This window comes from Podarcis pityusensis (genome assembly GCF_964106645.2).
Source record: "Podarcis pityusensis genome assembly, chromosome: 1".
In the NCBI taxonomy this organism is placed as follows: domain Eukaryota; kingdom Metazoa; phylum Chordata; class Lepidosauria; order Squamata; family Lacertidae; genus Podarcis; species Podarcis pityusensis.
In genome coordinates, this window is record NC_138028.1 from 109,643,870 (window position 1) to 109,659,674 (window position 15,805).

The 15,805-nt window shown below is 38.4% G+C and overlaps 2 protein-coding genes across 11 annotated transcripts in view; one reads left to right on the plus strand and one right to left on the minus strand.

Moving 5' to 3' along the window:
- Positions 1-15,805, plus strand: part of LOC308478964 (uncharacterized protein) — a 425,355-nt gene that overhangs the window by 14,074 nt on the left and 395,476 nt on the right. For 3 of the 8 annotated variants that reach the window (XR_013987405.1, XR_013987406.1, XR_013987407.1), the window contains exon 3: positions 7,026-7,117. The exons of the other annotated variants lie outside the window; for them this stretch is intronic. The gene's annotated coding sequence lies outside the window, so the exon portion shown is untranslated. Of the gene's footprint in view, positions 1-7,025; positions 7,118-15,805 lie in introns of those variants that run through there. 8 annotated transcript variants of the gene reach the window in all.
- The window catches only part of FIGN (fidgetin, microtubule severing factor), a 127,788-nt gene continuing 112,442 nt past the window's right edge, over positions 460-15,805 (minus strand). For 2 of the 3 annotated variants that reach the window (XM_081006740.1, XM_081006738.1), the window contains one exon: positions 460-9,974. In XM_081006740.1, the coding sequence (XP_080862866.1) occupies positions 7,726-9,974 (2,249 nt within the window). In that variant the 3' untranslated portion in view covers positions 460-7,725. Of the gene's footprint in view, positions 9,975-15,121; positions 15,291-15,805 lie in introns of those variants that run through there. The other variant, XM_081006739.1, reaches the window with a different exon arrangement.

The following is a 15,805-nucleotide window of genomic DNA, read 5'->3' on the forward strand; positions in this document are numbered from 1 at the left end:
CAATGATTACTACTGAAACTAGTTATTCTATATGAAAACTTAATTTCCCTGTGGTAGCAAGTATTTATGAAAAGGAATATTCAGTAGGGACAGTTAGTTACAATACTGAGCACTGGGGTTTTTTATATTACAGTGCTAACACCCAAGAAAATGAGATGCATGGATTACAATTGAAACTGTAACAATGAGGACAAAAAAGCATTTTCAGATCTCCAGGTTAATTGTACAGCAGCTTCCTACACACATATGATCAACCATATAATGATCCCATCAAAAAAAAAAAAAATCTAAGCAGAAATGTCTCATTTACATTAATAATGTTCACAAATTATATGAATTCATTTTGAAAGTGATGGATAATTTAAGCTTTCATCATCTAAAGCTTGTCATTTTTTTCCAAGAGAAATGGATTGTTTCATTTTTAATGAGTGCAATAATATCACATTTAGTTTCAGCAGATGCAAAATAATGCACAACAAAAATGATTTTGAGTTTGCTGAATAAATAAGCAAAACAAGTACCAGAAGAATCCAAAGAAACTTGTACTATAAAGGCTTTTCCCTCCCTGTGAGAGGTCAAAAACTGGTCAAATCCAACACATTGTTTCAATTTAAGCAAATAAAATCAATATGGCCAGGAAAGCAAAGTGCACCAAAATTTTAATTTAGTTGGGCTTTAACAAAAAACAATTTTTGTCCCCAGACAAGTACTATTAGTTGACAAGAAGTATGGCATCCCTCACCTAATACAGCAAACAAACAGAAATAATCCCCCCACCTCTTAAATCATTACATTAGACACCCTCAAGACAATGATACTCTTTCAAGAAACTGCAGTGGAAAGGATCTGATGCTACTTTTTAAATGGAACTTAAAGAACAGATTGTCAGGCATACCAAGAATTTTCAGATGCATTTCTGCATTCACATCTGTGAGAGTTGTGGATTGTCACAGTTCATTTGCTTTTGTAAAAAGATCCACAATTTGCTGACAAGCAACTAGAAAAGTTCATGCATTGACTGGGGTGGCTTACCCATTTCAGTATTTTCTTTTTATATATATATTTTTTAAAGCGAGAGAAAGAAAACAAATTGTATCCTTCCCCCTACAGTAATACAAAGCTTTTGGAGACAAAGGGGTGGGGGAAATGATGCAAAAATAAATAATAAAATGTAAAATACTTCATACAAAGTACTTCCAAATGTGCCATCCGTGTACAATTGCATCCAAAACCAAACACGTTGATAAAGCAGAATTAGCAACAAAACTATTTGATTACAGAACACATGAGCACCTTGATTCCATGGCTGCAATCCTGTGCACATTTGTGCATGTGTAAATAAATTTCAGTGGCATTTAGACATGAGAAATAGTGTGCAGGATTGAAGCCCATATTTTAAAGTCCTTTGGGAAGTGCCTCTTTTTTCCATTTTTGGTTTATGTTTAAACCTTGTAGACTCTTACAAATGTAGTTTGTTTCTTTTCAGTACTGTACACAGGGAATAGGAAACTTACAGACTTACAGTGTGACACATTTTTACATTACTGAAGATAAAAATAATCCTTAAATACTATCATTTGTTTCCAGTTTAAGAGCCAAGTTGTATTGTTGTCAGTTAACACGATACAGTAATAGAGTGTAGACAGATTGCAAATGCAAATAATGCTTAAGAAAATTGACAATTATTCCCCCTCCCCCAAATCAGGGTCCATCAGAATAAAGCTGCATTTTCCTATAGCATGCCAAAAAGTGGGACCTTGATAAAGATCTGCACAGTGCATAATTTCCTTTAAGTTCCTTTAAGCAATCTTGTGTTACAAGAGTACAATTAAAAGTCCATCAGTATCCCAAGTCCTCATGCATTATCTACCCTGCCACACTTTGCTAATGTGTCTTATCATTTCAGTTGTTAATACTGTTCAGTGTAGAGACAGTCTTTCTGAGGTAGACTGTTCAAGTTCAAGGACAAGTCTTTCTTACGAAATGCATGACATTCAAAAAAAGACAACAAATAAATACTACATGTACAATATGTAGCAATGAGGTAGAAATGGTTTTAAAGAACAATGTCTGAATGCACACCCAATGCGACGGTGGGGAAAATATATATATATATATATATAGATTTATAATATACATAAAAAGGAAGCAGAAAAAACCCTCTAGTGACTGCATATAAACCACAACAGAAGGAAAGAAAGAAAAGAACATACACGTGAAGTTTAGGTGTGAAAATAAACTTTTGCCTCTTTGTGTATTGTAAGACAACAAGGAGGAATGACTGCATTCCCAACCTTGGTGTAGAACAGGACCATTTTATAAATATTTAACATTCTATAGGACTGATTCATATATTCTCACACAACTCTGTAGCAAGGCTGACCCACACTGCCGACTTTCTACATATCACCGAGACAGGGAGGTGAAATTTTCCTGCTTTCAGTCTAATTGTCTTTGACAATTGCAGTGCCTAGTGCTACACTTCTTGTGTTGTATTTAAAAACAGGGGAAAGAATAGAGACTTGTTCATTAAAGATGCAGTATCCCTGGTTCACAAAAATGTATCTGGCAGGTTCAAAATCGAATGTCAACCAAAGGTCTTTGCAGAGTGGGAGATTCTGTTCATGTATTGACTAGTCCCCAGTACAGCTGCTTCTTTTGAGTGTAGGAATATTTCTGGCTCTGTGTTTACTAATGTGCTTCGTATACGTATAAATCTTCAAATGATTAAGGAACAGAAAGCTTTTTATCTTTCAAAGGAAAGTGAAAGCAAAAATACTTCGGGTTATGTATATATGTACAGATAACTATTGTATAAACACATGCACACATACAAGATGAAATGAAGTTAGTGCTGTAAGGGAAAGGCATGTTGATCTTCAGTTCTGGAGCATATGCGTACCAGGAGTTTTACCTACGTAAATCCCATTGAAATGCCTGGGAAGTGCAGAAGTGGGCAACACACATGCATGTCAATGGATCTTACGTAGGAGATTTTCCTAGTAGGCTAGTGAAGAAAGCTAACATATACAGCATGTACCTTAGAGATTAGGATAAGATAGGCATTTCTCAAATCAGAAGTAATTCAAACTGATGAGCGTGGGCGGCAATAAATGGTATGAACAAAATTTAAAGTCAACTTCAATGTTTTATTTTTGAGATCTCGCTTTAGAAAGGAAATATTTCAATTTCATAGAATGAGGTCTGCATTGATTTGAATGAAACACATAAGCTGGTCCTTATAACAGTCTATTCAAAGTTACACACATTTTCAGGCAGCAGAAACCTTTGTTTGCAGCTTTTGACATGTAAACACATTACCATCTACCAACATCTGTTGGAATTAATTGGGGTTTTTACACTAGATTATCTCCTTTCGAAAATTGCCTAGCAAAGTATTACGCCAGCCCATATAAAATGACCTTGTACTATTTTACAGAGCATAGCCCCTGGACAGATGAGCTAGCTTTCCCAGATGGTGCTTTGCCTATGTGTTTTACTGGGAGGTTTTATTTTCTCCTTGATGGGTTTGAAATGCACAAGAAAAACCATTTTACCCATCTATCTGCATTTGAATAGAATACAAATTGACTAATAGAGAAATATTTTGTGCAAAAGTAAATAGCCTTAAACTGCTTTCACATTCCATTGATCAGCTCAGTCAGCAAACTTTTCACTACTATCTTTAATGGTCTAAATATTTTGGGGAAAGAAGCATGCCAGAAATGTAGAGCTTTTCTGTATAAACTCATATAAAGGTCATGATGCTGCATTTTGAATTGGCCTTGATAATTTGGCTGGCATAAAATTGTCCCTGCTTTTTCTGTTCTTGGAATTGTTATTGTAGTTGAAGAAGAAGCCTCATCTTATGCAAATATTATTATCTCATCCCACACATTTTGATAGGCTACTACAGCCAGCATGCAATAGTTGTCTACCCCAAAGTATTCAAAGAACATTCCAACAAGCTATCAGGCAGGGCTTTGTTGTCCTTAACTAATTACCAGTTTTACAGAAGGAAGAGTTTGGCAGGTGCAGTTTCAATTATCATGTAGATGGTGGGAGAAGCTGAAACTATTAATATTCTCCCTTCTATGAAAGGCACATGAGATCTGCCCAATATGGAATCTGACAATTCTTGCCCAAAGTTTTTATTTATTTATTGTTGATACAGAACCCATAGTTCTGACCAATGGAAAAAGATAGCAGATACCTTCCTACAGAAGCCATTTTAAATCCGCAGAACACTTTTATACGTTGGTCATATTGATTCCCTCACAAAAGCTAGTCTTCTCTTTCATGGATCATCCAACACCTTAGAAGCTTAAGTCAGGATCCATTTCTTTTGTATTGAGACATATAGGGTACAGAAGGAAATGTAGCAGCATAAGAAAAGAATGGCCCTATTCACATGGGATGCATGAAAGCAGTTGCTTCCAACTAGCATAAGGATAGTTCGTTAAAAATGAGCAAATGGGGTCTGAGCACACTGGACAAAGGCTGTGCGATTCCATTTATCAGGGAACTTCCATTGGCAGGAACTGATAGAATATTATAGCTTGCTTCCAGTTGGTAGGAAGATAGGGTAAACAAAAGTATTTTCCTCATGTTATGTAAAGCATTATAGCCACTAGCTGCAGCTAGCTACCAAGTGGGATGAAAACCTAATCCCCTGGTGCTTGCATCAATGGATTCAAGTGGGTAGGTGTGGGTGTGTGGGTGTACACACACACACACACACACTTTTAATTCTTTCAGCTTCATCATTTTGCTTTTTATATTTAAAGCTAATTGAAATAATAATTACCTTTCCCAACATATATGATGTAAAATGGGAGCCAAAATGTGACCTGAAAATTCTATTGAAGTAGTTTTTAATTTTATTTAGTGGGCTATGGGGATAGAAAACTTTATACTTTATGTGGTCATGTATATGACATTATGTTTACTTAAGTTTAGTTAATAATATTGATTTAGTAGAAAGCATAGAATTTCTGGTGTGAGTATGAGTTAGTTCTTCAAAACATGCTTGAATCTTTCAAATGAGCACAGCTTGATAGCAAACACAAAATGCAATGTGTAAAAGATGAAAAACAGATCAGCAATCTGCATCAGCAAACCTGTCTGCAAGATCAATGTGACTCACTGGGAAACGGGATACTTGGGCTTCACAAACAGAAAGGAAGATATAATAGAAGAAATGTAAGAGTATTGAAAGGCAAAAAGGAAGGCATTCACTACTTGAAAATGCAAAGCATCTTACTTTACTATATCAGTGAAAGGCACTGTGTTTTTTTAAAATGCACCTTCTGCCTTAAAAGCAACAACACTAGATTTAGATTGAATAAAAGAATTGCTAGAATGTACATTTTGGTTTATTTGCTCTGTTCTTAGCCATGGATATTAAAAGAAATTTTAAGAAATTAAAAGGAAATCAGTAATCAGAAATAAAATACAATCTACCTACCCACTATTAACTTTCTCATCCCTAATGTTTCAACTGACTAAATGTCAAGTATGATAACTGGAAAGTAGCTTTAAAGATACAAAATAACCAGGTAACTGATTGGTCTTTTTCTCCTTAGGGCTTTTCAGTGCATTTATTTCATGTAATTGAAGGTACATTACTTAAAAGAAACATAAAATGCCAGTGCTTTGCAAGTGTTTTGCTACTCTCTCTTTAAAGTAAACAGAAAATCACTTCAAAAAAAGTGGGGGAGACTGTTCTGCTCGTGTGGCTGTAAAGGCTCGGATTGCTACAGTGCTCAGAGACATTACCAGCATCAGTCAGCTGTCATGAACAGAATTGCTCATAAAAGCATTAAAGAATAATAAAAAAGACAATGTGGAGTGGAAGCACAAAAAGAACAAAAAGCCACACATGCTAGCTAGTCTGCCTTTCCAGAAGGAAGACTCGGCAACATTTGCCCTCTCTGGACAAGGAGGGAAGAGGTAAAAGATATAGATGGGCTTCACTCCAGAACTGAATCTTCCTCCATCCCCTCCTTTCCCTTCCCTTCCCTTAGATTGAAATACTAAGCACACTTCCTTGGGAGTTAAATCTCCTGGAACTCTGGGCAACTTACTGAGTAAAATGTTCATAGGGTTCCATTAAAGTCATTAAGGAGGTTAGCATCCTAGATGTAATCCAGCTTGTCCTCATCTTTACTTTGCTTTCCAAAGAGGAATTTAACAAAAACTGAGGTAGAAATAAAATGGTGGGCACATTTACCCAAAAAAGAGAGAGACAAAAATGGAAGAGACAATGTACACACAACCCTCCCCCAGCAAAAAAGGCAAAAAAAAAAAAAATCATTCATCTTTTGGAAATGGAAGATGAGGAAGAAAATTGTGATTGGAGGACTTACATTTTTCTTGCTTTTTTGTTCGGTTACTATCCACTGCATTGCTGCCAACAGCTTTGCAACCCACAACCTTTCTTAGTGACCTAGAATGATTTTGTTCTATTGACGCGGTGAAATAATCAAGACACTACATCTCTAAACATGGTATAAAAGCCATTGTAGTCTAAGGTAATTTGCCTCTCAGAGTCCTAACTAGATGTTGCCTTTGACTGTCTCAGATGATTACTTAATTCGACAGGGTGGCTTTCTTGCCGTTGGTGGACTGTCTACCGATGTGTCACAAAACTGTCAAGGACTTAAGGACTTCCACACACTACTGCCACGAAAATTCTCTTGTTCCAATTTGATCCCCAATATTTGGGGGGGGGGGAGAAAACCATTTCCTAAACACTGGGATACCCTCTCTGGTTCTATTTTGAAATGCTGAAAGACTCATTTATAACATACTTCAGCTTGCTCCTGGATACATTCAAAATATTTCTCCTTGCCATTTTTTTTCAACTGTTGAGGTAAACATACATACATATTTAATATAAAGTAACATTGAAGCCTATCCTATTAACTCTCAGCAGTACATAGTGCTTTCAACACATTCCTTTGAGGTACTGTACAAATCACAATCACTTTCCTGAGTTTTTTTTCTTTTTTCTTTTTTTGCAGACAGAACATTAAAAGAAATGAACTGCAGAAATTAAGGTCCAGATTACCATTACCCTGTTTTACCTGTTCTTAGTTTAGTACTGCAGAACAGACAGGATTGAGGAATACTGTTGCTCTTAGTTTAGCCAAAAAAAAGAAAAGAAAACAAAATAAAAATGTAGTTCTCTGTCGCAACGCAACCATTCATTTCTTTAGTCCCATAACATTTTGAAGTTAAAGCTCTTTATATTAGCACATGCCACCAATGTAATTGTGAGGCCAACAAAAAAGAAAATAAAATGAAAAGAAGGGAGGGGGAGAAAGCACCACTTCAGGCACTTGACAGCAACTAAATCTTGAGAACAGCAGAATGGAATCAACACACAGGGTTCATGTCCTTCTAAAAATCAAGCCACTTGGCTCCTTGCTCCACGGCGAGAGTGTGTTGTCTAGCCTGAAGAGAATGGAGCATCAACAGATGCTTTCTATCATCTGTGGCTTTTCAGATCAACAGCTCTTGTTTGATGCAATATTCCTTCAAACCTACACCTGGCTCTTTTGATGCAAGGTGATCATTGTCCCCCCCTCCCCCGCACAGTACTCTTTCACAATTTTAACTCTACTGAAGAGGGGTTCCATGCCCTATGTAACAGGTTTGTGTGTATGTATGTGTGTGTGCACGCACCAACATTCATTACATTTTTTTTAAAAAAAAGACTTGTCACTGACTACAACCAAACATTTTGTTCCATTCAACATATGTATCAAGCTCTTTTTGAGATATGCTAGGCTGTATCTTGCAGAAAGCATTTTCAAAGTCTTGATATGTAATGGGCCTCAACTGGCTGGGCATAATGGCTGAAAGGTCTGTGGCTGGCATGGCATGGAGTGGGCCTACTACCGCTTCCTGACACAAATGAGCAACATCTAGTCCAGAAAAGCCTTCCGTGCGCTGGACAAGCAGTGCAACCTCCTTGTCATTGAGACAGTAATTGTGCTGTGAGAGCAGTTGTACTATTATCTGGTGCCTTGCTGTGCTGTCAGGAAGTGGGATTAAAAGTCGTTTCATGAAGTACCTTCGAAGAGATTCATCTATTTCTTCCGGTTTACTGGTGGCACAAATTACTACTATTTGGTCCTCAGCAGAAGTTAGCACAGTGTCCAGCTGCATAAGGAACTCAGTTCTCATTCGACATACTGGACTGTGTTCTTCATTCACTTGGGATGAAAGTAGCACGTCAATGTCACTAACAAAAATCACTGAGGGCTGGCGACACCTTGCCACAAGGAAGGAGGCATGAACAATTTTTTCTCCTTCCCCTATCCACTTTGTGACAAGACCGGAGCCAGTGATTTTGAAAAACGTGGCTCCCAGCTGGCTAGCTATACATCTGCCCATTAATGTTTTGCCTGTTCCCCGAGGTCCAAACAAAAGGATGCTCCGAGGTAGAGCACTCAGCCCATTGAATGCATCTGACCTCAATACTGGCCATAAAACCTCCTCTTTAATGACAGCCTTTACCAAATCTAGGCCAGCAATGTCATTCCAGTCCACAGGAGGTCCTTGGTTGATAATCTCATTGGTTACAAGGTCAATGAGGTGTGCGTCAGTATTTTTCAGTTGCTCGTCAACAGAGTGGTTGGATGAGGTAGCTGCACGAAGTCCTGGGCCTTGCATTGGGTGAGGAAGGAGTTGTCTATGCTCATCACTGTGTTCATTCATTACTGGAGAGCTGTACTTCCCAAATGGTTCACTTGCTCTCGACCCAAGTGAATTTTTAGCAGTGCTGTAGGAAGGGGGTGTCAGAGCCCTACTGGACTGGCTGAATTTCCTTTGCTGTTCAGAAGCCATTATCTGTTTTGTTGGCTTAAATGCTAAGGATGGTGGTTCAGCACTCCTGTCAAAGCCATTCCCTCTGTTGGCATTTGAAATGCTGTTGTCGGGCATCCTGTACATAGGACTTTGTGTAGATCTCTGTTGGCCATAGCTGTAATTTCCATAACTGGAGTCCATTTCTCCTTGTCCTGCCATATAGAAAGCTTTTCTTTTCAGAGAACTTGCTGAACTGTTTGTCAGGGCAGAGGGTGCAATGGGTGTTAAACCATGACTCTGGTAGCTGTAACCAGGTACTGTAGTAGGGGGAAGAGGAGTTGGAGCAGGGATTCCTGAAGGCAGATATGCTGAAGGAGGAGGAGCACCACCAGGGCTATATCCAGGCCCAACAGCACTTTGAGGGGGATAACTTGCAGATGGATAGCTATAACTGGAAAGATTAGACGTTCCATTGTAGCCTGGTACTAGGGCTGGAGGGGGTGGTGGGGGTGGGGGTGGTTGTAAAAGCCCAGAGCTATGCAGAGGGGATGGATGAGGTGAAGGAAGTGCAGGTGTTGGCTGGCCACTATAACTTGTATGCAAGTAAGATCCATTGTATCCTGTGGCATATTCCTGAGATGGGAGCCCTGAATGCAGACTGGGTACCGTATGACTTCCACATGTACTACTAGAATAACTAGATTCTGTCAGGTTACTAGCCACCCCAGGTGAACTCCCTATACTGGCAGAGACATCTGCTGGAGGGAGGGCAGTACTTACTCCAGCTTTGCTGGCAGTGATAACATCTGGGACACAGTTCATGGGATACACACTCTCAGAGTTCAAAGAAGGCTGCCAGGGTTCACTTTCACTCTTGCGGCCATTCACCAGCCCTGATGGAGGCTCTGAGTAGTTACTTAGGATAGGCCGTTCAGCTGGCCCTTCCAAAATACCAGAATACTTTTCTGCATATTTTTTCAGCAGATTTGAGGCAGTTAGAGCAGAGATGTCATCATTAGCCCAAGCATACTGGTAGGTGCGTTGCAGGTGTCCACGGTAAGCTTCTACCTTGTGGGCAGGAGACCGGGTTGTTGAAGTGATGTCAAAGTGCTGCTCTGGCCACTGGGCATGCTCTGGCGTCCACTGCATCTTCAAGCCTGAGGATTGGGGTGGGGAGAACAAAAAACAAAAAAGCCAAAATTAACAAGCGGAAAATACTGTTGCAAAGGCATCTAAATCCATCCACTTGATTTCTTCATTTATAGATATAATGACTGCTGTGCTTAAAGTCAGCAGATTATTTATACATCCAACCTGCCTGTAAAAAAAAAAAAAAAAGATCACCAGTGGCACATTTTCTTGAAAAATATATACATGCCCCTCTCTAAAATATTCTACTTACAGTGCAATCCTAACCATGTCTACTCAGAAGTAAGTAATAGTGAATTCAGTGTGGGATACTTTCACGTAACTGGGATTAGAATTGCAGTCTGATTAGTTTGGGGGGGGGAGTGTGTGATTTAACCCAGCTGGATGTTTTAAAAGTGTAATTTGGTACATTTTTGGTATTCTGAGCATGGATTCAATGTTAAGTAACATGTTTCATACCACAAACACTCTATCTTCCCTCATCAGTTTCAGTTTTAAATTTTAACATTTTTTAAAACACACACACAGGGCGAGAGAGAGAGGAGAGAGAGAGACACGACACAGCTGACAGATCACATCTAGGATACCTTTCTTATTTGGTACTGAATACCTAGTTAGCACAGTATAATGCACCCTGCGCAGAACAATATGACACAGACATAGCAGGTCATTCCATAATCCAACTCTCATCTAAAGTGGTCCACGACAGTTTCAAATCTGCTTCGTGGAGTGCAGCAAAGCAATCTCCCAGGCAGCGCTCCGTTGCTTTCATCACACAAAGCCTACAACTCGGTATGAATTACAACTGGCTGCTCTCTGCCTCACAGTTCTGTTGTTGAGGCACTGGGAGGAAGGGTGGGGGGAAAAGAAAAGAGCAAAGCCCAAGCATCACTTGTCTGCCTGCCTTTTTCACTTGCTCTCCCTTTTCCCTCCCTCCCTGTTCCAAACTCTCCCTTCCCCTCCCTGCCTCTAGGGTACATAGCAGGTGGGGTGAAACGAGAAAAGGAAGAATTAAGTGTAGTCCTCTTGCTAAAAGTTCAGCAAAAAAAAGAAGTAGTGCTGGCTGTAAACAATCAGACAATACTTAAGTAACACGGTGTGACCAATGCATTAGCACAATTAACCATGCCAGGGAGAGAGAGAGGAAAGAGATATTTCTTTAGCTGTAATTTGGTAAGCCATTCCAAATGGCAAATAGAGTTCATCAGCATTAAAAAAAAAAAAAAGCTTCTTCAACTCTTACCTGTGTATCGCAGGCAGCATGAAGGCAAGCCTCAGCAATATCTTGCTCATTTTACAAAAAGTGATTTTTATTTTTTCCACCAACCTGTCTTGTACCCTTTGGCACAGATTCTCTGATAAGAAGGCTTAGAGTAAACGAAGCATTTGTGTCACGGGTTCTCTTATGAATTCTGCAGTCTATTTTTGACAGCCTGTACCCTCCTCATCTTGCTTTTCTTCTTCCCAAACCCCTTTAGCCCTCCTTTGCCTGACTCCAGAATCTTGACATGACCAGTTTAGCCCCGCTGAGCTAGACCTAACACAGCATACAGTTTGGTAACAGAATGGCATGTTTATTCCCTTCTGATTCCTTCTTCCTTGTTTGCACATCCGCTGCACCAGACACAGGAAGTTAATTAGCAGCATGATGCTGTGCTAATTGTGTTAATTTACAAGGTTTTAGTCAAAGAGAATCATGCCAGGGCTGGCACTGCTGTCAGGCTTCCAGCTTAATGATTAAGAAATACTGAAAACAAGGTGGGAAGAATTGCAGTAATTACACAATAAATTAATAGAGCAACAGGATTAATTTGTAAATATATTTTATTGCAGTTGTGCTCATTTGTATTGGGATTATTTAGGACAGAGTTTGTTATTAAAATTCACATAGGTTTTTTGGGTTTTTTGCTAACCCATGCTGCAATTTGATCTAAGAATTTCAAAAGAGCACTTGAGGTTTACCAGTTAGTATCCAAAATCATACTTTGCATAAGAATGTGTAAGATGTGCTCTAATTTAGTTTTATCTTGACAAAGATGTTGCTAACTGCCATACTTTCAACCCACATTTTCAAAATCAATTTTAATTCATGACAGTTGGATGTTCACTCCTTCATTTTAAGATAAATCAGTAAACCTATAGTAAATATGAGGATTTAATTTCACCAAGAAAAACAGGTAAATAAATATGACAGCCATACAAAACAATTTAACTTAAATAAAATAATATAGCCCCCCCTTTTAAAAATGTTTTATGTTTTTGATTTTGAGAGACTACAAAAACAGAGAAGGCTTCTGATTCCTTATGCATAAGCTCAAATATTTGAACAGATTAATGCTTCAGTAGTTATGTATGGAGGGAAATGTTTTTTTTAAGAACTTTAAAATTTATTCATCTGCAACCTGCCAACCAAATGATACAAATGGTATGTAATCATGGGTATAATTTACATCTGCAAAGCTTAATTGGTAAAACATTAATTCTGGAGTTTAACACAATGGCTGCAGTCTTCCATGCATTTGTGCACTTGCCCCATTGAGGGAAGATAATCTGAATGCAGAACACAAGTTACTACTAATAATATATGGCATTTATGTAGCATTTTAGGGCGTCCAAATTGCTTCACATGCATTAATTTCTTGCAGTTTTCATTACTGAGCTATGTTGTAGTAGTAATAACAATAGCAACAACAACAACTGTAATAACTATATTATTATTCCCATTCTGGGGCTGAGATAGTGGCTTACCTAATGAGTTCATGGCAGAGGTTAAAATGTGAATCAGAGACTATCTGATGCAAACAGTATGCTGCACCAGATGCAGTGTGAGCACAAAATGCTATAAAGCAACTGTGTGGGGATGCATTGAAGCCACGTCCTCAAATGGATCAGTGCCCACTATATTCTTGTACTACTCTCAATGCATTGCTTATAAATGGTATCAGTGTTATGAACCTGAAACTTTTGAGAGTTTTGTGCACTTCTTAGGCAGCGTAGGAGCAGCAATACAGAACACCACCACCCCTTAAAACGCATGCCAGCTTGTACTGTCAAATATACAGTGGTACCTCCGGTTACAAACTCAATTTGTTCCGGAGGTTCGTTCTTAAGCCAAAACCGTTCTTAACATGAGGTGTGCGAAAGCTAATGGGGCCTGCGGCTGCTGCTGCCTCACGACTTCCGCTCGCATCCCAGGGCAAAGTTCACAACAAGGGGCATCTACTTCTGGGTTAGCGGAGCTCATTACCCGAAGCATTCTTAAGGAGGACGGTACATGACATGAGGTTCCACTGTACTGCCTTCTGGTGCAATATGAATTAGAACTTCTGTGCATTTGCACAGATGTATAGGCATAATCTGCATCTTATAGTAGTCATTGGTAAAAAAATAATCTCATTGATTTTAATGGATATATGTAATGTTGTTTATCACACAGTAACTATGGGGTGGGGTTGGGGAACAGGGGAATGCAAAAGTTATTGTTTATTGTGGAAACACTCTAACAAAGTGAACATGCAAGCCTGTATTATGTTAAAATGTTTAGTATGACATATCAACTTTTAAAAAACTGATCTTGAAAAGCAATTAAGTTTTTTCTGTGTTTTCATTCCTCTGGTATAAATAATCACATGCATCAAAACTATTTATTTGGCATAATTACTAGTTAGCCCACTGGTTTCAGATTACTATCCTAGTTGTGAATCTGCTCACTGCACAATAATTGAAAGTTTATTTATTGGTGCATATTGAGTACCAGTACATTTAACACAGGCTATAAAAGCAGCATTTCAGAATTAAAATATGAATTTAAGGAAACAGGACTATCCTCATAACCTAAACGTAAGCATTTGTTCAACTGCATTACAATTATTAGTGTGATTTGTAAATTAAGAGTTAACTATAAAGCTATTATCCATAATAATATAGAGTGCACTACAACTGCCTTATCAAGTTCAAAAATAAGAAATATTACTGGTTATGGTGTTTGTTTCGTTGGCCTCTATGAAGTTGTACTGGTCAGATATTTTGGCAAGCAGCAATATTCTTTAAAAATAAGAGACATCTGGCAATCCTTTTATTAGCATGGCAATTGTGTTTCGGATAGAAAAGGCAAGCTAAGTAAACCATACTAAGGAAAAATACTAAGAAAGAAAATTAAGGAAGTGTTATTATAAAGAGCAAAGATATGCAATTGTCCAAATCTGGACAAAGAAAACATTCAACAACAGCTTTTCAGATATTATCAAATTAAAAAAAGATTCTAGGGGTGTGTGTGTGTGTGTGTGTGTGTGTGCAGACAATAATGTTGCAACTTCGTTTTTGACTGTTGCATACAGTATTTTGTAGTGTCCTGAACTGTTGTCTGGATTATGCTTAGACCAATCAGGTTTTTTAAAAAATATTTTACTCCCTTTTATTTAATTTTTTTTTGGGGGGAGCTATTTCAAAACACTTCATGCTTTTCAAATATCATATACCATGTGCAAGCAACTTCATAATTCTCTCTCTCCCTCCCTCACTGTGTCAAAATTAACTGAAAGTAAGCGGGGGAGGGGGAATCACAGTTAAAGGCTGTCAAGGCTTAACACATCCCTACAGTACTTGTTTCAGAATCACAGCACATATGGGACCTAATCCTGCAAATGCAAACTGTCAGTTTTTCAGCTCCAAAATGACTGAACCTGTCCAGAATTTAATGTGAATCTAGAGAAAAAAGCACCTTGGTGATCATTCCGTTCAGTATGAGGCATAACAAGATAATATTTATTTTGTTGTTTTAAACTAATATAATATAATACAACACACTACTACAAAAATATGTGTTATTTCTTAGTGTTTCTATTCAATTTACATGATTCAAGTGATTAGATTTGATAAGAACAGTTAACATCACTTAAAATATAGTACAATAGCCAAACAGAAAAATGCAGATATCAATCGTGTTTAAATGTAGAATGAAGGAGAGAAGGAAAATGGGAGGAGAAAATCAACCTGCATTTCTTCAACTGCATTTCATGCTGAGGGTGTTCAAACTTGTTTTGAACTGTACAAAGTATCTTGACTAGCTTTTCTGAATATGCCTTCAGAGCAAATCAAGGCAAAATAAAACAACTGCTTTTCTGTGTTCTATCCCCTGTTAAAGGACTCTGCTCACCTGTACATTCCATTCCTTTTAACCATGTATACAAGTGTTGCATTGAAAGAGCTGGCCCATTGAATTAAATGCAAACTAGTAAAGCTGTAAATAAGATACACATCCATCATCCATTAGAATACATGCTTTGTTCATGAACATACCTCACCAAAGCTTTGATGTCATCTCCAAGACCTAGAGTTACCTGACCTCTGATCTCTGGAAACAACACAAGCAAGTACAGTGGTACCTCGGGTTACAGATGCTTTAGGTTACAGATTCCACTAACCCAGAAATAATACCTAGGGTTAAGAACTTTGCTTCAGGATGAGAACAGAAATCGCACGGTGGAAGCGGGAAGCCCCATTAGCTAAAGTGGTGCTTCAGGTTAAGAACGGACCTCTGGAATGAATTAAGTTTTTAAGCCGAGGTACCACTGTACTAATTTCTGACAATGTGCTTCAGGTTAAATATCCACTAAAAAGTAGTCACTGGAAATAGTTGCTTCTCATGTGCACTCTTGCATGTGATGTGGGACATGAAACATATTGGGTGGAATTCAGTGTAGTGCTATGGCAATAGCACTTGCCCGATGCACTTTCTGCTTGCCCGATGGAACAATCTCCCCTACTTTCCTTCTGTGTGCTGTTCTGAGCATTCTTCCAAAACTCTACAGCGGATTTGGGGGAGGAGAGGAGAAAAGCC